Below are 20739 nucleotides of genomic sequence, written 5' to 3'. Positions count from 1 at the left end.
CACATGCAAATCCAGTGACTCTTCAGTCTGTTCCGCTTTGCTGGTTTAAAGTGAGGACTGAGTGTGCAGTGATACAGGCGACAGCGCACACTGCATCTGTCTATATCAGGCAGAGAATCCTCAGGTGGAATCACAGAATGTATTTGGTTTATCAAACAACATGCTAAAATTAACGCAGGGCGATTAAAAACAACACAGACCCCATTAAAACAGGGTCTTTAAATGATGTGCTTATCATGAAGAAACAGGTCAATCTGAGATCTTATTATATGACCTAGAACTACTCGCACACGTACTTTAAGGTAAAGACATGTCTATAGTAAGGAGAGCTGTTCAACATGTAAATTACGTTGGCACAGCGACAAGTGTGAATAGTGAATCTGAGTGATTAAAATCGTGTGTTAATGATTTAAGCGTGTTAACGATCTAAATTTCACTGCAGGCTTTTTACATGAACAAATATAATGTCAAATGTGCGCTATGACAGAATTATGTGGCGCTGGGAGTTTGTCTCTTCTCTCTCACTGTTGGTATGCGAGCCAGATGTGGGTTTTGCTCCGCCCCAAATATCAGAGGCATCGGGTGCATCATCACCAATCCCATGATTCATTGCGGCCCAAGTACATCCTTAGAAGGCAAGTTAGAAACGTTTTTGTGTTCTTGGTATTCAGATTCCCCCATAAGTATGGAAGTCTAGATGCCATCTCGCTGTTCTGCTCATTGCGACTATGCGTCAGCAGCGCTGCCATCTTGGAGTGATACTGAAGATGTAAATAAGTAACATACCAGGCATATTTTGGCCATAACATCCTTAATAATAAGCATATTTTCTGATGTAATAGCTCACATGGTACCACAAACCTTTTCTAACAAAGCAAAAAAACATTGAATTGATTAGCAATAAAAACTACTTTTTAACAGCAGTAAAATTTGTGAATCCCAAAAGGCTAAAACTCAATATATCCATCCATCCATTTTCCAAACCGCTTATCCTACTGGGTCACGGGGGGGTCCGGAGCCTATCCCGGAAGCAAGGCAGGGAACAATCCAGGATGGGGGGCCAGTCCATCGCAGGGCACACTCACACACCATTCACTCGCGCATGCACTCCTATGGGCAATTTAGCAACTCCAATTAGCCTCAGCATGTTTTTGGACTGTGGGGAGTCAATGACAACAATTAAGCATAAATATCGTTACTTTCATAACCTCATGGCTATAATTCATTTGTAACATCCAGCATTCAAACACATGCACTTCAGTCCTGATACTTTGTTATCATCACTACTGCAGTGCGCAGTATTGGAATAATCATGAGATCATGAACATGGTAAGAAGTTTTCCTAATAACAGAATTAAACAAGCCCCCCATTACTTCCTCCCCCATTTATGTCGCACTACTGACAATATCCTCAATAAAAACAAATAGCTGACAGTATCATTATTGAACATTAGCATCAGCAGAGAACATTATGGAAAAATAGATAAATTAAAACAAATAAATACCAGGTAACCTCTGTACCTACAGTAAATGGAGTCTTTTTATTTCAGTCAGTCATTACTGTGCTGCTGCATGGTACTGAATGATCCATGAGACACGAAGACGAATAGTATATATTATTTTAGTATAATATAGTATTTTAGAATAATTTTTAGGAGGCTAATGTTTTATTGCACGTTGCAGTTTTTCCTGATTGCCTTCAGTAAGCACAATTTTTGTAACTATTAGCTATTTTTGCAAACCTCTACACACTAAATCAACAAAACATTGTTTATCACATGCAAAAGCACACAAATCTTGCAAAAATCTTCAAACTCTTAAAATGGTATTTTTGTGCCTAACAATTAACACAAACCTTCATATTACTAAACACACCATGCAGCAACTACACACTGATGGTCTAAATGAAAAACACATCTTGCTTTTGCCTTCTCTGTGCACAACTTATGCTAGTTTGATGTCATACATGTAGTTCTGCAAACACACACACAGGCATTCAAATTTCAAGTGTGGACGTTTATTTCCACATCAAAACAAAATTTGGTGAAAAAGTGTAAACACATCCATCCATTTTCTAAACCGCTTATCCTACTGGGTCGTGGGGGGTCACTCTCTGGAAGAAACAAGACAGAACAATGCAGCTCAGCAGGCCCGCGCTCAGCAGGCCCGCGCTCAGCAGGCCCTCGCTCAGCAGGCCCCCGCTCAGCAGGCCCCCGCTCAGCACTATGCACTTCCAGATCCAGTACCAATGACACTATAGCTTACCTGCACATATTCATATCGCAGTTGTTTTACACGCTCACTGTTTCTTTCAAAAGGGACTCTGAATTTGTCTCATTCGGATTCTGTTGCATGCAAGCAGATGAGACAATACTGAGAGGCTTTATGTCACCATATTGAATGTATTGGTCTCTTGCTCTAGAGGAAATCGCCTTCCTCTGCCACCAGATGCTGAACATCCTGCAATTCTGAAGAAAAAAAAAGTGTTTACAGTATTGTGTTTCTCAGAGTATTGTGACATTACAAAACATGGTGGGAAGTTACTTTACTGAACGATTCTCATTTTGAAATGTCCATGTTTGCCACAGTGTAGCGGCTCGGTTTAGGCTGAACCCGTTGCCCAGCTTCTCTCAGGCTCGTCCCATGGTTTATTACATGGTCCACCACTGTGGCTCTGATGTCATCAGTAATTCTATGTCTGACTCGCCGAACGCTTCCTCCTTCCCTCCCTCCCTCGTCCTACTTCACCCCTTCTTGCTTCTTTACCACCACCTCCTCCTCCTCCTCCTCCTCCTCCTCGTCGTCGTCGTCGTCGTCCTCCTCCTCCTCCTCCTTGTCGTCGTCGTCGTCGTCGTCGTCGTCCTCCTCCTCCTCCTCCTCCTCCTCCTCCTCGTCCTCCAATTCCCACTCTTCTCACTCTCTGTCCAGTGCGGTCCTCCATTGTCGTCCGATCCAAATGCTCAGCTGTGGCTTATTTATAGCACTCAGGCTGATTGAGAAGTGAACTCACTATCTAAGATTGTTTTCACATGTGTCAGAATGGCCAGACAATTGGGAAAACAGTGTTAATAACAGACATAAATGTGTAGAGTTTTGCTAGGAGTGTGCTCATAATTTGGAAATTGAGTGTAAAGCGGTGGTTTGTGATTACTGTTTTGCAAAGAGTGTGTTACAAAATTGCAAACTGACTGCAGTGCAGTGTTTGTACTTCACGTTTTGTGAACTTAGTGAATGGTTTTTCTACAAGTGTTAATGGTTTCAGAAATTGTGCTATAAGAATGACTGTTAGTGTTTAAGCATTCAGAAAAAAACTGTAATTAATGTTGCGGTGGGGACGGTAATTGAGGGAACGCAGTGTCTCACATCCTGCGTCCGGCGGGAAACACTCCGTCAGCTCAGCGCTGCAGTACGGCGAATGCGCGGAGTTCTGCTCTAAAATTACACCGTATTTTTTGGCAAAACTAAGAAGTGCTATGATTTGTTTTTTTAATTTTTATCACTGTTTTTTTGTATTTTTTTACGAATTAAGGAGTGTAGTTCGTTTTTAATGATCCTTTCCCCGTGTATTAATAAAAGTGAGAGAGACCATGTCCGTTTGCTAATTAGCTTGTTGGTTTCAGGCTTGGCAGTTCACTGGTTTATTAAGAAACATTTTATTACTGCTTGTTGTATTTTGGTAATTTAATCTAATTTGTGTTCCTAATGTGTTTTTTTTTTACTTTAGCAGTTATGTCTCCTGTTAAACGGTTATTGTATGAGCTGACTTAATCTAATTAGTTATGTTCAGTTGTAAGTAGAAAAGTGATTTTAATTTAATTCACCGGAGTGCTGTTTAATTATGTTACTCAGTTATGCTTTGGGCACCGCTTAAGCAGAACATTAATAGGATAGAACAGAAAGCCTTTAAGGTCATTTTACAGGTAGCAAATACAATATATAGACATACATATGTATCATGTACATTAGATTTTAGTCAGAGAGAAAATGTTTTTAACACGTTTGCTCAGCTCACAGTACCCCGTCATTTATTTTTGTCAAACATACATTTCAGAGTAAAGAGGATTAGACAGGTTAAAAAGCAGAGATTTACCATGGCGAACCAGCAACGTCACACTGTAATACAGTAAAAACGATTCCTCCAGCAGGCATTGGGCTATCCCAGCATGCACAGCGACACTGAGGTGTCTGGATAAACCCCAAATGCTGGACTCAGGGGCTCAGTGAATGAGGAGGTGACCCTGTGCAGGAGGATCAGTCCATCAGAGGAGACTTTGTAGAAGGACAGAGCACCAGCTTCCCAGTCCAGATACACTCCTACTCTACGGGAGCCTGAGGGCTCTATGGGTATGGGTACAGTCTGTTTATTATTGTGCCGGACAGAGTAACTGTCAGGATCACACCACAGACTCCATGACTTGTCATTGTATCCAAGCAGACAGTCACTCACTCCTTTCCTCCCGATTCCTTTATAAGTCACTCCTATCCGGGCATCATCTCCATCCCAATCAGCCTCCCAGTAACAGCGGCCAGTCAGACTCTCTCTGCACAGAACTTGGGGCCACCGGCCAAATCTCTCTGGATGATCAGGATATGGCTGCTTTGCCCCCCATGTCGCCTTCCTGTTCCTCTCTGACAGAGACAGGTGTCTGTTTGCTGTGTTGGGGTCCAGCGTCAGCTGGCAGGAGTCTGTAGGCAGGAGGAAGAGCCGCTAAGACCATCAGGCAGAGCAGCATTTCAGCCTGTGCTTTATTTTCCGTACGATACAAGAACAGCGCAGCTTCCCAATCCGAACCGGGAATTCAGATACAGGCAGCCCCAGAGTTAAGAACGCCCGACTTACGGACACCTCGTACTTACGGACACCTCGTACTTACGGACACCTCGTACTTACGGACGTACTGCCAGAAATCCTGTTATATTAAAAATAATGAAGGCATGCGCTTGTCAGTTGGAGGACAGTACCGTAACAAATTGACTTCTATTTTTACTGTAAAGTATTGTGTACTCTGTTTATGATTCCGACTTACCTACAAACTCGACTTAAAGACAGACTTTGGGAACGGATTCCGTCTGTAACCTGGAACTGCCTCTGTGTGAAATACCTGAGGGAATGTCGGCCACCAAATGCCACAAGTGCTAAACTAACGACTTCATTACAGGTAAATAAAAATACAGAGTAACGGCATTCATCAGACAGACTCACCACAAACATATTTACCACAAAAATTTGACACCAAAGATTAATACCAAAATGAGTGTCTTTACGTTAAAATATAAACTTCCTTCTAAACAATTCAGACCCGAACCTCCTCACAGCAGCGTTAACCACAGACCGAGGAGAGAGTCCGATATCACCGCCGGTTTGGGGAGACTATGGGAGCCGTCTTATGACAGTACTAATGGATCTCAAAAAGAAATCGTGTACATTTGTTTGTGCAGAAGTTCCCAGACTACAATTTTTATTTCAGAAACCAGTCATCTATAAACCCAACCCCAACAGTTTTTTTATGATAATTGAATTAATGGTTTAATTTAAGGCGGCATGGTGGTGCAGTGGTTAGCACTGTCGCCTCACACCTCTGGGACCCGGGTTCGAGTCTCTGCCTGGGTCACATGTGTGCGGAGTTTGCATGTTCTCCCCGTGTCGTCGTGGGGTTTCCTCCGGGTACTCCGGTTTCCCCCCACGGTCCAAAAACATGCTGAGGCTAATTGAAGTTGCTGAATTGCCCATAGGTGTGCATGTGTGAGTGAATGGTGTGTGAGTGTGCCCTGCGATGGGCTGGCCCCCCATCCTGGGTTGTTCCCTGCCTCGTGCCCATTGATTCCGGGATAGGCTCCGGACCCCCCGCGACCCAATAGGATAAGCGGTTTGGAAAATGGATGGATGGATGGTTTAATTTAATGTTTTTGGTGATGTCTGGATGTTTTTTTCCTTTGGATGTCAAAATGACACACAGAAACTCACCAAAACACAAACAGGCAAATTCATACAATACATACAATGCAAAAAACATACTCATCACAACAACTGTGTGACTACATTCATAAAGTAGTATTAATGGTATTATTAATAAAAACCTGCAAACACACTTACATTTCTGTAAGCCTGGTCTGGTCCTGCACTCTCCACCGTGGTCCACACTACAGGAGAAGCAGAATGACATAGACTGCTGTATCCATTTATTTATTGGTGCCTCTTCTTCACATACATGCATAAGTATCTGTAGCGTGTCAGACACACACTCTGTACTCACTTCAGCTTCTCCAGTTTACAGCTGGGATCCTCCAGTACAGCAGAGAGCAGCCTCACTCCTGAGTCTCCTGGGTGGTTGTAGCTCAGGTCCAGCTCTCTCAGGTGTAAGGGGTTTGACCTCAGAGCTGAAGCCAGGGAAGAACAGCCTTCTTCTGTGACTCTACAGCCTGACAACCTGCAGAGAGACAGACAAAAACTCTCAGGTAAATAAGATCACCTCACCAATACAAGTATTACTTTTAAGTAAATGTGAGTACTTTCAATAATCACAGTATAATACCCAGTATACTAACCTCAGTATCTCCAGTTTACAATGTGGAATACCCAGTAATACTGACCTCAACATGTCCAATTTACAGTGTGGAATACCCAGTAATACTGACCTCAGTGTCCCCAGTTTAGTGTGGAATACCCAGTAAAACTGACCTCAGTGTCTCCCATTTACAGTGGGGAATACCCAGCAATTGTCACGGATGAACCCCGGCGATCCCCAACTGACATCAGGAAGACAACACCTCCGGGGATTCCTTGACCCACCTTTCTCCATTTATGGTGCGTTCGATTATTTCTCTCCAACTCGGAACTTGGATGAAAACGTCACGAAAAATGTCACTTCCTGTCAGCACCCTGACCACGATATTTGTCAAGCCCCAAGATCGACTCCGCACATCACCCGACCTCAGCCTGCCCCACGATAACGATCCTGCCAGCATCTTGGGTTTTGGTGTTCTATGCTCTCCGTTATTAGGACCTGGACAACGAACTGCCTTTTCGTAATTAAAGGAGTTTCTTCGCATCTGATTCTGCGACAGAGTCCTCATTTCCCCTCTAAAACCCTCACAAGCAATACTGACCTCAGTATCTCTAGTGTATCATGTGGAATACCCAGTAATACTGACCTCAGTATCTCCAGTTTACAGCCTGGAATACCCAGTAATACTGACCTCAGTATCCCCAGTTTACAGTGTGAATCCTCCAGTCCAGCAGAGAGCAGCTTCACTCCTGAATCCTGCAGGTCATTGTCACTCAGATCCAGCTCTCTCAACTGTGAGGAGTTTGATCTGAGAGCCGAAGCCAGCGCCTCACAGCATTTCTCTGTGAGATTACAGCTGTCCAACCTAGAAAAGAAAACGTTTTTAGACACAACCATATACGCAACCTAGATTTGGTTAACGGTACTGTGTATTATTAACAATGCATGCGAAAATACTATGTGAAAATTATATGTAAATCCTCCCATAAACATATTCAGACCAATGAAACAGCTTCTATTGCAGCCGTCAGCCATTGTTCTGCCAGGTGTCCCCAAAGTAGGGCTGGGTATCGAACTTCAGTACTTTTATGGCACCGACCAAACCTGGAAAGTGGTTCACAGTTCTGTGATCATTTAGCCACATTTTGTGACCATTTTTGTAGAAAGTGCATCTACATTTTATGACTATAGGAGCACCAGTGCTGTGCCATCATTTATACCCAAATATGCTCCCATATAATGGCTGACCACATCGTCAAATATCACGTGAAACACCTGGAGAAAGTGGGAATTGGTGTGTGTGTGTATGCAGGTGTGTGCGTGTGTACGCACGTGTGTGTGTATGCACGTGTGTGTGTGTGGATTATATTATTATTTCATTGTGGTGACCAAATATCCCCCACAATGTAATATAAACCTGTTATTTTGTCGCTGTGGGGACCATTTTTCAGGTTTTTGCTGCCCCAAGTGATCCACAGCAGAAGTAGGTCATACGCAATATGTTATGCAGTAGTACAAATGTTTAAATAGTTAGTCACATTAATCATATGTTAACCATGGATTTACCGTAAATTAATATCTATATCCATAATTCAAGTAGAAGACTAGCGGTCGAGACATGTTTTGAGAAATTGAGCAAAATGGGTGGATGTACGCTGCTACCAAGGTGAACCAATAGAGCATGAGAATTATGTTTGTTATACGTTTGATCTTTGTTGGTGTTTTTTGACCATTTAGGACTTAGAAGTCCTTATAGGAAATTGGGTGTTATGGTTTATCAATTGGTTGCTTGGGGTACCTGGTGCCGGGAGTGTGACTGGAGCGCTTTGCCGGATTGTTAGAATAAAGGAGAAAACTGAGAGGTCTGGAATTTTATTCTAAGTGGTCTAACTAGAGTTACCAGAGGTTGATTTTTCCCCCAACAATTTGGCGCCCAACGTGGGGCAGCTGAGTTCCTCGCTTGTTCTAGACGACAGGATACTGCAATAGAAGTGGGTAAAATGTGGAGCCTGATGGGACCAGATCCAGACTAGACTGAGAATTCTTATTGATCTTAAATGGCATGTTGCCCTGAGACTCATTAATATCTGCATAAATATTGTGGTCAGCACTACAACCAATCATCTAGGGTTTTGGGTTCGATTCCTGCCTGGGATATGTGTGTGTGTGTTTATGTAGGAATTGAATGATGTCCAGAGGAGCTTCATTTTTTTAAAATACACTTGAATTTATGATCCAATGAGTGAAATCCTTTTTTCTCTATTGTTATATCGGGGAACTTGTCAAATCACCTACACACTAATCTCAGAACTACCAGCCCTCATCCATCCCCATGGAGGAACTGTCTTTTTGCCAATCCCAGCTTGCTCTCCATGAGACACACAGACACACACAGGTGAGAGGAAGTTTGGGGTCACAGCACAGAATCGGCCAGCATCCAGCACTCCTACAGCCATTGGCATTAAGGGTCTTGGTCAAGGGTTCAGCGATGACATCACTGCCGGCCAGGAGATCTGAACCAGCGACCTTCACCAAGGGCACAGAGTCCGAACCCGCAGTCACATACCACACCCAGTATTTACAGAAATACTTCCTCCAGTATCCAGAACTGAAAAGAATTTCTGAGTGTCAAAGGATGGTCATGGAAAACCTGTATTTTAATGACATCACTACCTTCAGTCAATATAAAATCTGGGTTCCAAAAACATCCAGCCTGGTTATTAATCCAAGAGGGGAAATAATATATTTATACAGTTTCATTGTATATTTAAAACGATGTTAGTCTATTACTGCCTGACTAGCTGTCGTCGCATCCTCAGCCAGGAGCAGCTGAGGCCAGCAGAGGGCGCCAGTGAGCAGTCAGAGACAGCAGTCTTCTGGAAGCTCCCAGCTCTAGGCTCCATCACATGGACACACCTGCTGACAGTAACACTCACATACCATTTCTGTGGGGCTGGTGTGTGACTCAGCAGGCTAAGCCTCTGTGCCTGTGGTTGGAGGATCACTGGTTAGACACTCAGCAGAACAGTCACATGTCTGTGGGCCCTTGATCGAGGCCCTTAACCCCCAGCTCCAGGGCTGCTGGATGTCAGCTGACCCTGTGCTGTGACCCCTAAGCTTGGTCTCACCTGTAAATGTGTCTGTGTCTCTCATGGAGAGTGAGAAGAGATGCATTCCAATGTACCTCTACTTGTGCAAATAAAGGATCATTTCACTCATAACCCCTCAGATAAGGACCTCCTTTGTTTCTATAGCAGGTTAGGATGCACACAGGATTGTCATGGAAATGACACTTTTGTGTTTTACTACATCACTACCCTCAGTCATTATAAAATCTGGGTTCCAGATTGTTTTTTGATAATCCAGCCCAGTTGTTTATCCACAAGGAGAAATACATTGTATATTTTAAATATTTTAAACAATGTTAATCTGTTACTGCCAGACATGATACTGTTTCACATCCTGACTTACAGAGCTCTCCTAGATGTCTTGACCATAGGCAGCAGCCTCCAATGTTCCTTATCTGATCTGATGAATTTCTTCAGATCAAACACATCCAGCTCCTTATCTGACATCAGTAACACAAAGGCCAGAGCTGAGTACTGTGCAGGTGAGAGGTCTTCTGCTGAAAGACTTCCTGAGTTCAGGAATCCTTGTACTTGCTCTACTAGAGAATTGTCACCCAGCTCATTCAGACAGTGGAAGAGGTTGATGGTCCTTTCTGGAGATAAATTGTTCTTTATTTTTCTCTTGATATATTGGGCTGTTTCTTTAATATCATGTGAGATGGTTCTTGTCTGTCCCAGAAGTCTTTGTAACAGAGTCTTACTGGAGTCTGTTGAGAGGCCCAGGAGGAAGCGGAGGTAGAGGTCCAAGTGTCCATTCTTGCTCTCTAATGCCTGATCCACTGAAGTCTTCAGCAGGTCAGCAGATGAGTTTGAGAGAAACGCATATAAAGCAGCGAGATACTCTTGGACGCTCAGATGCACAAAGCAGTACACCTTCTCCTGATACAGCCCATATTCCTCTTTAAAGATGTCTGTGCACAATCCAGAGTAAACTGAAGCTTCACTGACATCAAGGTCATTCTCTATCAGATTTTGCTCATAAAATATGAGATTGCCTTTCTCAAGGTTGTCAAAAGCCAGCTTACCAAGTTTTATCAGGGATTTCTTACTAGATTCAAAACATTTATTAAGCTTGGTTTCACTTTTTTTCATGTACTTGTCATTTTTTAAACTTGTCTGAAAGATCAGGAAGTGTGTGTACATTTCAGTCAGAGTGCTTGGAATTTCTCCCCTGTCAGTTTCAGTAAAAAGCTTCTCAAGGACAGTGGCTGAAATCCAGCAGAACACAGGTATGTGGCACATGATGAAGAGGCTCTGTGATGATTTCACATGTGTGATAATCCTGCTGGCCAGGCTCTCATCACTGAATCTCCTCCTGAAATACTCCTCCTTCTGGGCATCACTGAACCCTCGTATCTCTGTCACCCGGTGGACGTACTCAGTTGGTATCTGATTGGCTGCTGCTGGCCGGGAGGTTATTCAGAGGAAAGCGGATGGGAGCAGATCCCCCTTAATGAGGTTAGTCAACAGCACATCCAGTGACGTTTTCTTTGTTGCATCAAACCAGCTCTCATTGTTCTGAAAATCTAGAGGAAGGCGACACTCATCCAGACCATCAAAGATGAACAAGACTTTGTACCTAAAAAGCTTAGTGGATTCGAATGATTTCAGTTCTGGGACAAAGCGGTGAAGCAGTTCAATCAGACTGAATTCATCCTTAATCAAATTCAGGTTCCGGAAAGGAAGAGCAAATATGAAGTGAACATCCTGGTTTGCTTTTCCTTCTGCCCAGTCGAGAATAAATTTTTGCACAGAGACTGTTTTCTCGATACCTGCCACCCCTTTAGTGAGTACAGTTCTGATAGGTGTCTCACGCCCCCATAAGGGTTTAAATATATCATTGCACTTGACTGTAGTATCTTCTGTTAGCCTTTTCTTGGATGCTGTTTCAATCTGTCTCACTTCATGTTCATCATTGACTCCTCCAGTCCCACCTTCAGTTATGTAGAGTTCTGTGTAAATCTCACTGAGGAGTGTTCGCTGTCCTTCCTTAGCTTTCCCTTCAAATACACTCTCATATTTCTGCTTCAGGGTACATTTGATTTGACATTGTGCCAGAAGATGCCCTTAAATGAAATGAGAGGTGAATAAACTTTTCAAAAAACACAATTTTTTACTCATACAAGCAAACCTAAATCTAATTAAATGATAAACTGAAATGTAATACATGTTTTTTTTCATGTACTGATTTTCTGAGATCAAACGAACAAAGAGAATGACATTCAACTCTTACTCTTCTCCAGTATGTCAGCGAGATCATTTTGCTCCATGGTCCTCAGGATGTACAGTGTGATCTTCAGAGCTCCTTCTCTACCCCAGGCTTTCTGCATCTGACCATCACTGTCCAGGTCATTGTCCTCCTCCAGCTGAGACTCAGAGCATTCTGAGTAATTCTGATTTAGGTACCTCTTGATCTTCTTCAGCTCATCCTTCAGGAACCTTACAGCATTTTCTTCTAGTGACTAAAATGCACAGTCACTGTTAATTATTAGTATTTGAACCAAACTTTTCATTGTTTCATTTGTAATTGTAGGTTTAAGTATCTTTCCTTCATCATGATTAGTTTCCTATTATGCAGCTGTATAAAATATAAGCCAATTCACACAACAGTCTAGTAAATATATATTAGCAATAAATGCATACCTTCATCACGGAAGATAAACCCGGTTTCTCCTGTAGATCTGAACTGCATTCGTCCCTTTGGTCACTGTGAATAAGATAGAAATATAAAGACCTTGCTCATAAAGCAGTTAACCCTTAACAAACTGATCAGGAAGGCCAGCTCCATCACAGCACTGACCCTGAACATACTCATCAGGAAGGCCAGCTCCGTCACAGCACTGACCCTGAACATACTCATCAGGAAGGCCAGCTCCGTCACAGCACTGACCCTGAACAAACTGATCAGGAAGGTCAGCTCCATCACAGCACTGACCCTGAACAAACTGATTAGGAAGGCCAGCTCCATCACAGCACTGACCCTGAACAAACTGATCAGGAAGGTCAGCTCCATCACAGCACTGACCCTGAACAAACTCATCAGGAAGGCCAGCTCCATCACAGCACTGACCCTGGACAAACTGATTAGGAAGGCCAGCTCCATCACAGCATTGACCCTGAACAAACTGATCAGGAAGGCCTGCTCAGTCACAGGACTGACCCTGAGCAAACTGATCAGGAAGGCCAGCTCCGTCACAGCACTGACCCTGAACAAACTGATCAGGAAGGCCAGCTCCATCACAGCACTGACCCTGAGCAAACTCATCAGGAAGGCCAGCTCCTTCACAGCACTGACCCTGAGCAAACTCATCAGGAAGGCCAGCTCCATCACAGCACTGACCCTGAACAAACTGATCAGGAAGGCCAGCTCCATCACAGCACTGACCCTGAACAGACTCATCAGGAAGTTTATATCAAATAAAGACAAAACCTCTGTATAAATTTTCAAAGACAAGAGGGTTTGTGAAAGTTAAAAAAGATGCATTCTTTGAAAAGCTTTTATCCTCATAGCTTGACTGTGAGTCTGAGTGTTTGTTTAAATGCACATTTACCTCTGATATGTAGATAAAGGTCCCTCTCTGAATCTGAGTGGGGGCTGCATTGACCAGTCGCTCTTCATGGAAACACAGCTGGGTGCAGGTGAGTCTGCTCTCTCCATCAGGACACTGTGGACAAAACAAAAAAGTATACAATGTTAGGAAGGCAATCTTTAATGGTATGAGAAACTGCAAACTGGATGTTAAATAACAAAACTGTTGAAGAGGCATGAGAAGTTTTTAAAAGCACATTATTGCAAGAGGACTTCATACCTGTTTTCAGCAAAACTAAATATAGGAAAGTACAACCAAGGTGGTTTACTAAGGAAATTAAGAATAAAGTCAGGAGGAAAAGGGCTCTGTGCCACAAATGGAAATTAACTAATGATGTCGGAATAAAGCAGGAGTATCTAAGTCTACAGGTTGGGTTAAAAATGGTATTAGACTCGCTAAGAGGAATGTTAAAAGTAAGATTGTATTGGAGGCTAAGGTAGGAACACATGCTGATTGTAGACCACACTACAGCCCGCCTCAGGGATGAGAGCCTGTGGCGGGATGAGTGCAGTGGGTGACAATACAGCACCCCTCAGGGATGAGTGCAGTGGGTGACACTACAGCACCCCTCAGGGATGAGTGCAGTGGGTGACAATACAGCACCCCTCAGGGATGAGTGCAGTGGGTGACAATACAGCACCCCTCAGGGATGAGTGCAGTGGGTGACACCTCAGCACCACACTAGGTCAAATGGACTAGAGTGAGTTTTTCCCAGTGGCTGGAGTCCCAATCCTGCCATTAACCTCCAAATTTTCCTGTAAGATGGAGAACCTCCTTATAGGACTAGAGGAAGATTACCATCATACCCAGGATGAAGCAATTATAGGTTAAGGGCCTTGATCAAGGGCCCAACAGAGTAGGATCACTGGTGGCATTCGTAGGATTTGAACCAGCGACCTTCCGAAAGCCGGCACAGATCTCTAGCCTCAGAACCACCACTCTGCCCACAAGGTGTCAGACAACATTAAAAGTTTCTTCCAATATTTTAACACCAAAAGAGCTCTAAAAACTGAAGTCATCAATCTGCAGGAGTGCATAGGTCTTATAAATGAAAATGAAATTGATATAGATAATGAGTTCAATGATTGTTTTGTGTGGGTGTTCACTGTAGTGGACATGAGTAACATTCCAACGCTTATTCCTAATCTAACTCCATCTCTGAGCAGTATATGTACAGTATAGCTGAAGCTGAAGGACCACAAAACCTAGCTAAACTCGGAGTATGTACAGAAGTGGACAAATTTGTTGGTACCCTTACAGCTCATTGAAACAATGCTTCATTTCTCCTGAAAAGCGATTTGATTAAAAGCTGTTGTCTAATGTGCACCTGCATGCCTTTAGTATGTGAGAGAGTAAACCAATGAAATTGTGAAAAGAAAAGATTTGTTGTTTATTTTACCAAGATATGCTAAAATAGTACAGACAGATTTGTCGGTGCCCCTAAAGAGGCTGTTTATCGCTGCATTATAGTCATATTTCAATCCAAGTGTTTAACCTTAATTAGTATCACAGGTACCTTCAAGCTTCTCATCAGCCATTCAGCCTATTTAAAGGGAAAGAACATGCTACTGTGTTATTTGGTATCATTGTGCACCACACTGAACATGGACCAGAGAAAGCAGAGGAGAGAGAGAGAGAGAGAGAGAGAGAGAGCGAGCGAGCGAGAGAGAGCGCGAGCGAGAGAAAGAGCGAGAGAGAGCGCGAGCGAGTGAGAGAGAGAGAGCGCGAGCGAGTGAGAGAGAGCGAGAGAGAGCGCGAGCGAGTGAGAGAGAGAGAGAGAGAGAGAGCGCGAGCGAGTGAGAGAGAGAGAGCGCGAGCGAGCGAGAGAGAGAGAGAGCGCTGTCTGAGAGCTTGTTCTTCTGTATCACTGTTACAGTCTCTGTCACTTGACCTGACGGCTGTTACTCTTTTCCAGTTTCTTTGTTATTATTAAGGGTCCAAAGCACGAAGTGCTATGGAACCTTATTGTTTTTGTTTGGATTGTTTTCTTTTATTATTTTTCTTCCCTAAAACTGAATGCCCAACCTAAACCGTAAGTCCTAGGCCTACCAAATTTGGCACGCAGATGTCAATTCCTACCCACTACTCAGATAATCCGACCGAATCCTGTCAGCCAGAGGGGGGCGCCGTAGCGCCCCCCAACGCTTTTCGGTCGATATCTCCTGTCCTGTTAGACCTAGAGTCGAATTTTTTTTTCTCCAAATACCTACAGCCTTGCCCTACCAACTTGCTATTTGGACAATGAATCTCCGCCTACTTAGATTTTTTGCTAATTTGCATAATTTGCAAATCCTACTTTTTCCTTAAAGTCCTACCCTGTCCTACCAAATCAGACAAATGAGGTGTCAAACGAATCAGAACTCTCAGCTGATCAATAATCATTAAAAAAATCCAGACATTTGCCTATCCTGCAGCCATCAGCCACACCCAAACAATGTACAAATTTGTCCAGTTTTGGTCTGACTGCTATAACTTCGCCCTGCCTTGTCCTACCTCTACCAAACTTGAAATCCTACCTCCCTACCCCATTCTGGGGACACCCTCCAAGGCGGGCCGCATTTCGTCAATAGGGGGCGCTACAACTAAAAACTGCCAATATCTCCTGACTGCCTCAGCCAATCTAAGTGAAATTTGGCAGATATGTACTAGGACCCAGGCTGAGGTCAGACAAGTACAATGGCAGTCATAAGTCCTAAAATTGTGGCCGCCATCAACCAATCAAAATCAAGCAGCCGTTTGACAAGCTTAACGATGTCCAATCCGAACCAAATTTGGCTCGTACATTTGTCGTCCGACCCTCTGCCTAACCTGTAAAGGACACCTCATTCGGCCAGATGGGGGCGCCATAGCGCCCCCATCTGCATTTCTGGCTATTTCTCCAGAACTGTCAAGCCTACAGTTGAAATTTATTGCTAGACCAATTCACTATGTCATGCCAAATCAAGCAACATATAGCCCTTGGTTCTCCATCATTGCGTTTTTCCATGATTTATATGGGTCTGAAAACATGACATTTCGTTTACCTCCTAGGATTTTCGTCCAACCTACATAAATCTGGTATCATTCCAATCAGGAGACAGTCCTTGTAAATATTTAGAAAAAAAAACTGTAAGTTTCGGTAAGATACGGCCAGCAGACACACCCTTACTGTACTGGTGCCACGCCCATTTCAATCAGACCGCTATATCTCAGCCATGCTTCAGCCAATCATTACCAAATTTCTGTCACTATTGTAGAGCTGTACCTTAGACATACCCTCCAAATTTCGTGTCGATCGGTCAAACGGGGGAGGTACGGCCACTGTTTATATATGTGCAAGACCCAGCTAAGCTAATTTAGCTAAAATGAGTTTCCAGATCAGGTAGGAAGCTCTCTCCCTATCTCACCTTTTTTACCCCAAGCAGTGTCTGGCTCAGTGGGCTAAGACTGAGTGCTTGTGATGAAAGGTGGCAGGTTCGAATCCAGCTTGAGTAGGTGCTTGAGCTAGACTGCCAAACATGCAAAGCGTACTCTCCATAAAGCAAGTCGAAGGAGGCATTGAGGATCAATGAACCAGACATTCAGACGGGCTCAGCCACTCCACCGGAAAGTTCTGCATTCTGTCTGACATCTACTGATATATTATGCCTACAATAAACGCATCCCCATCCCAGTTCCTAACAACTACTCTGACAGTCTCACCCAAACCAGTCCTGTTCTGTCCTACATCTCCTACCCTCTCTTATCTACAGAAGCCGTTATCAGTCAGTCCTCCTCCGCTCTTCCGTCCTACCTCTACTATTTGTCCTACTTGTCCTATCATCCTACGCTTTGGACCCTTCAGTCACTGCTTGTTATTATTTTCATTATTACTTCTGATTTTTGACCCTTATTTTCTATTTGTTCTATTTCCTTAATGTCTGGTTCTGTGTCTGTGCAGCACTGCTCTATGTGCCTCAAATAGCTCCTTGGGGGCAAATAAAGTTTTTTTGATTTGATTTGATTTGTAGATGTATTTATCCTCTACCGCATTACAGTATGTGGTCATTTTGGGTATGAGGAATGTGATGGTTCCCTCTAAAATAGAAGAACTGGCTGATTTTGGAGGAAGGAGGAAAGAAAGGAAATGCTGAGGTATTTTATTATTATACTGCAAATATTAATGTGCCCCCCCCCCCCGCCTCAGCTAGGAACCCTGCTTACTTTTACCTTATGGTCTAACTATAGACTCACAGAGACATGCATGCTAGTGGGCTGGATCACTGTTACCTCTCAGGCTCCTTTGATTTACACCCCACAGGGGGGGTCATTTCAGAAGCAGGTTCCTCCATTTTGGTGGGGATCCAGAGCAGATGATTCCTGCTGGCGCCTCTGTGAACATGAAGGGTAAACAGACACATGCAGATACAATATCTAACAATCAACACTTTTACGTTGAACTGGACGCTACTAGAATAACAACAACGTCACGCTAGCAGTTTTTTTTTTCTTAAGAAAACGCAACACTCTCAGAACTTTATCTACTTTATTCCCGTAGTGCCACACGCTCCATGTTAGACGGCGCTGAATTTGAGGTGAACCCAAGTCATTAAAACATTCGATATAAACGTGTTAAATCACTTAACATTCGACTAATTATTCCATACCGCACGTTTACTCCATGCGATTATTTACAGCGTATAGAATTACATATTAAACGTCTGATTATACTGAGAAGTATTAAATCCCAGCAGGTGTGTTAAACAGGGGCAGATTTAAGGGGCGGCCACCGCACATCAAATTAATAAATAACGAAATATGAATTATTTTATTTTCTAAGCAGAAGCACAGAAAACACCCGGGGTGGTGCGACCGCCCCAATAAATATAACTGCCCCCCGATTATTTTATAATTAGTTGTGTCTGCTGACTATAAACTTACCTTGCAATACAAAATATCTTTATATTATTCCCGAGTCTTACTTGTGTTCCTTGCTGACGTGGCGACTCTGGCTTTAAATCTTTCACTTTCATTTACAGACAGGGCATTTATCACTCCGTTTTGTGGTGGGGGGGGAGAGCCTGCTCCAGAAACTGTGTTGGGGGGGGGGGGGTAACTTAACAGTGTATAGTGCTTATTTCCTTGACTAGTTTGTCGTGTAAAGTGTACACTTTTCGGGTGTGATAGATAATGTTGTGATTTGTACACGTGATTGGTGTTATCTCCCGATGCTTGCTATTGCCCTCTAGCAAAGGCTGTAGCCCCCACCTGCATTTATTCCATCCATCCATTTTCCAAACCGCTTATCCTACTGGGTTACGGGGGGTCCGCAGCCTATCCCGGAAGCAATGGGCACAAGGCAGGGAACAACCCAGGATGGGGGGCCAGCCCATCGCAGGGCACACACACACACCATGCACACCTACGGGCAATTTAGCAACTCCAATTAGCCTCAGCATGTCTTTAGACTGCGGGGGGAAACCGGAGTACCCAGAGGAAACCCCACGACAACATGGGGAGAACATGCAAACTCCACACACATGTGACCCAGGCGGAGACTCGAACCCGGGTACCAGAGGTGTCAGGCAACAGTGCTACCACTGCACCACCATGCCACCCCCGTGTACAAAACCCTTTCTACCCAATTCAGTACAGGCATATGAAAAAGAAAGCAACAAATAATCTTAGGAACAGAAGGAATAAAGATCAACATTTCTCTGTGCATTTAGGGTACAGGTATAAGTAGGTAATAGTCCAAGAATTGCCTTGTATTTGAAAGTATATAAAAATGACTGATCCATCGGGTGGCCAGAGCAGGCCATCCCACCCGGGAATATAACTTACAGCATTGTGTGGATCCTTTACAATTACTAATAAACCTCAGGGAAGCATGGTAAAGTGTCAATCATTTGGTGACATTGAGCAGAAGTATTCAGGTCAGCCGAACCCAGTGGTTTTTTTTTTGTCAAATATACATTTCAGAGTAAAAAAAAGATTGAACAGGTTAAAGAGTAGAGATTAAAACTGATTCCTCCAGCAGGCATTGGGCTATCCCAGCATGCACAGCGACACTGAGGTGTCTGGATAAACCCCAAATGCTGGACACAGGGGCTCAGTGAATGAGGAGGTGACCTTGTGCAGGAGAGTCAGTCCATCAGAAGAACAAACTCTGTAGAAGGACAGAGCACCAGCCCCCCAGTCCAGATACACTCCTACTCTGCGGGAGCCTGAGGGCCATATGGGTATGAGAGTCTGTTTATTATTGTGCCGGACAGAGTATCTGTCAGGAAGACAGCAGAGAATCCATGACTTGTCATTGTATCCAAGTGCACAGTCAACACTCCCTCCTTTCCTCCTGATTCCTTTATAAGTCACTCCTATCCCAGCTCTATCTCCATCCCACTCAGCCTCCCAGTAACAGCGGCCAGTCAGACTCTCTCTGCACAGAACTTGGGGGCAGCGATCAAATCTCTCTGGATGATCAGGATTTAGCGCCATCTGTGACTCCATCATCATCATGAAATGAAGTAAAAATGGGCGTCTGTGTACCATGGTGGTGTTCCTCGCCATCCTGTGACTCCTTGACAGAGACAGGCGTCTGTTTGCTGTGTTGGGGTCCAGCGTCAGCTGGCAGGAGTCTGTAGGCAGGAGGAAGAGCCGCTAAGACCATCAGGCAGAGCAGCATTTCAGCCTGTGCTTTATTTTCCGTACGATACAAGAACAGCGCAGCTTCCCAATCCGAACTGGGAATTCAGATACAGGCAGCCCCAGAGTTAAGAACGCCCGACTTACGGACACCTCGTACTTACGGTGCGTAATACCAAATACATGCGCTTGTTAGCTTGAGGTACATTACAGTACCGCATTTACTATTAAATTTACCATTATTATGTTCTGTAATGATGTTTGTCTTTAAGTCGAGTTTGTAGGTAAATTGGAGACTTTGGGAACGGATCTCGTTCGTACCCTGGGGTTCCCTGTGTGTAAAATACCTCAGGAAATGTCAGCCGCCGGCGGGAAGAGCCACCAAAACGCAGCACTTACTGAACTAAAGGCTTAATTATGGGTAGATAAAAATGCAAAGTAACAGCATTCATCCGACATACTCATCACGAACATATTTAACATGAAATTTCGACACCAACGATTAATACCAAAAATGAGTGTCTTTACGTTAAAATATAAACTTCATATAAACACTTCAGACCCGAACCTCCTCACAGCAGCGTTAACCACAGACTGAGGAGAGAGTCCGATATCACCGCCGGTTTGAGGGACACTATGGGAGCCGTCTTATGATAATGATGAATACTAACGGATCTCAAAAAGAAAACGCGTACACTCAGCGCATGCGGAAAAAGGACAGATATGAAGGTCTCACACAAACACAAGGACGATATGAGCAGTCTGTTTGTACACAAGTTTCCACTATTTCTACAATTTTTTCTACTATTTCGATTCCTACTATTTTATTAAAGAAACCAGTCATCTATAAACCCAAACTGAACAATTTATTTTAATAATAATTGAATTTATATTTTTGGTGATGTCTGTGTT

General features: G+C 43.6%; 2 protein-coding genes, 3 long non-coding RNA genes and 1 pseudogene across 7 annotated transcripts in view; 3 read left to right on the top strand and 3 right to left on the bottom strand.

Moving 5' to 3' along the window:
• The window catches only part of LOC125720006 (uncharacterized), a 36476-nt gene extending 25689 nt beyond the window's left edge, over positions 1–10787 (top strand). The window contains exon 2 of the long non-coding RNA XR_007385322.1: positions 10430–10787. This is a non-coding gene — a long non-coding RNA (uncharacterized LOC125720006). The remainder of the gene's footprint in view (positions 1–10429) is intronic.
• Positions 1–20739, bottom strand: part of LOC125719995 (NACHT, LRR and PYD domains-containing protein 12-like) — a 263868-nt gene that overhangs the window by 35266 nt on the left and 207863 nt on the right. The window contains exon 21 of the mRNA XM_048994927.1: positions 6372–6428. Within this exon, the coding sequence (XP_048850884.1) occupies positions 6372–6428 (57 nt within the window). The remainder of the gene's footprint in view (positions 1–6371; positions 6429–20739) is intronic.
• The window catches only part of LOC125720005 (uncharacterized), an 89732-nt gene that overhangs the window by 68551 nt on the left and 442 nt on the right, over positions 1–20739 (top strand). The gene's annotated exons all lie outside the window — the stretch shown is intronic.
• LOC125719997 (NLR family CARD domain-containing protein 3-like) overlaps positions 3704–20739 on the bottom strand; it is a 63938-nt gene continuing 46902 nt past the window's right edge. For both annotated transcript variants that reach the window (XM_048994935.1, XM_048994936.1), the window contains 2 exons: positions 6095–6141; positions 3704–4686 (listed from right to left, as the gene is read on the bottom strand). In XM_048994935.1, coding sequence (XP_048850892.1) covers positions 4154–4686; positions 6095–6141 — 580 coding nt within the window. In that variant the 3' untranslated portion in view covers positions 3704–4153. The remainder of the gene's footprint in view (positions 4687–6094; positions 6142–20739) is intronic.
• Positions 6321–7054, top strand: LOC125720008 (uncharacterized). The gene is made up of 2 exons (XR_007385324.1): positions 6321–6456; positions 6701–7054. It is a non-coding gene; the product is annotated as an uncharacterized LOC125720008 (long non-coding RNA).
• Positions 9974–19222, bottom strand: LOC125720000 (protein NLRC3-like; annotated as a pseudogene).

This window comes from Brienomyrus brachyistius, chromosome 24 (assembly GCF_023856365.1).
Source record: "Brienomyrus brachyistius isolate T26 chromosome 24, BBRACH_0.4, whole genome shotgun sequence".
NCBI classification, from domain to species: domain Eukaryota; kingdom Metazoa; phylum Chordata; class Actinopteri; order Osteoglossiformes; family Mormyridae; genus Brienomyrus; species Brienomyrus brachyistius.
The sequence above is the reverse complement of the archived record's forward strand: the minus strand, read 5'-3'. Positions and strand labels throughout refer to the sequence as shown.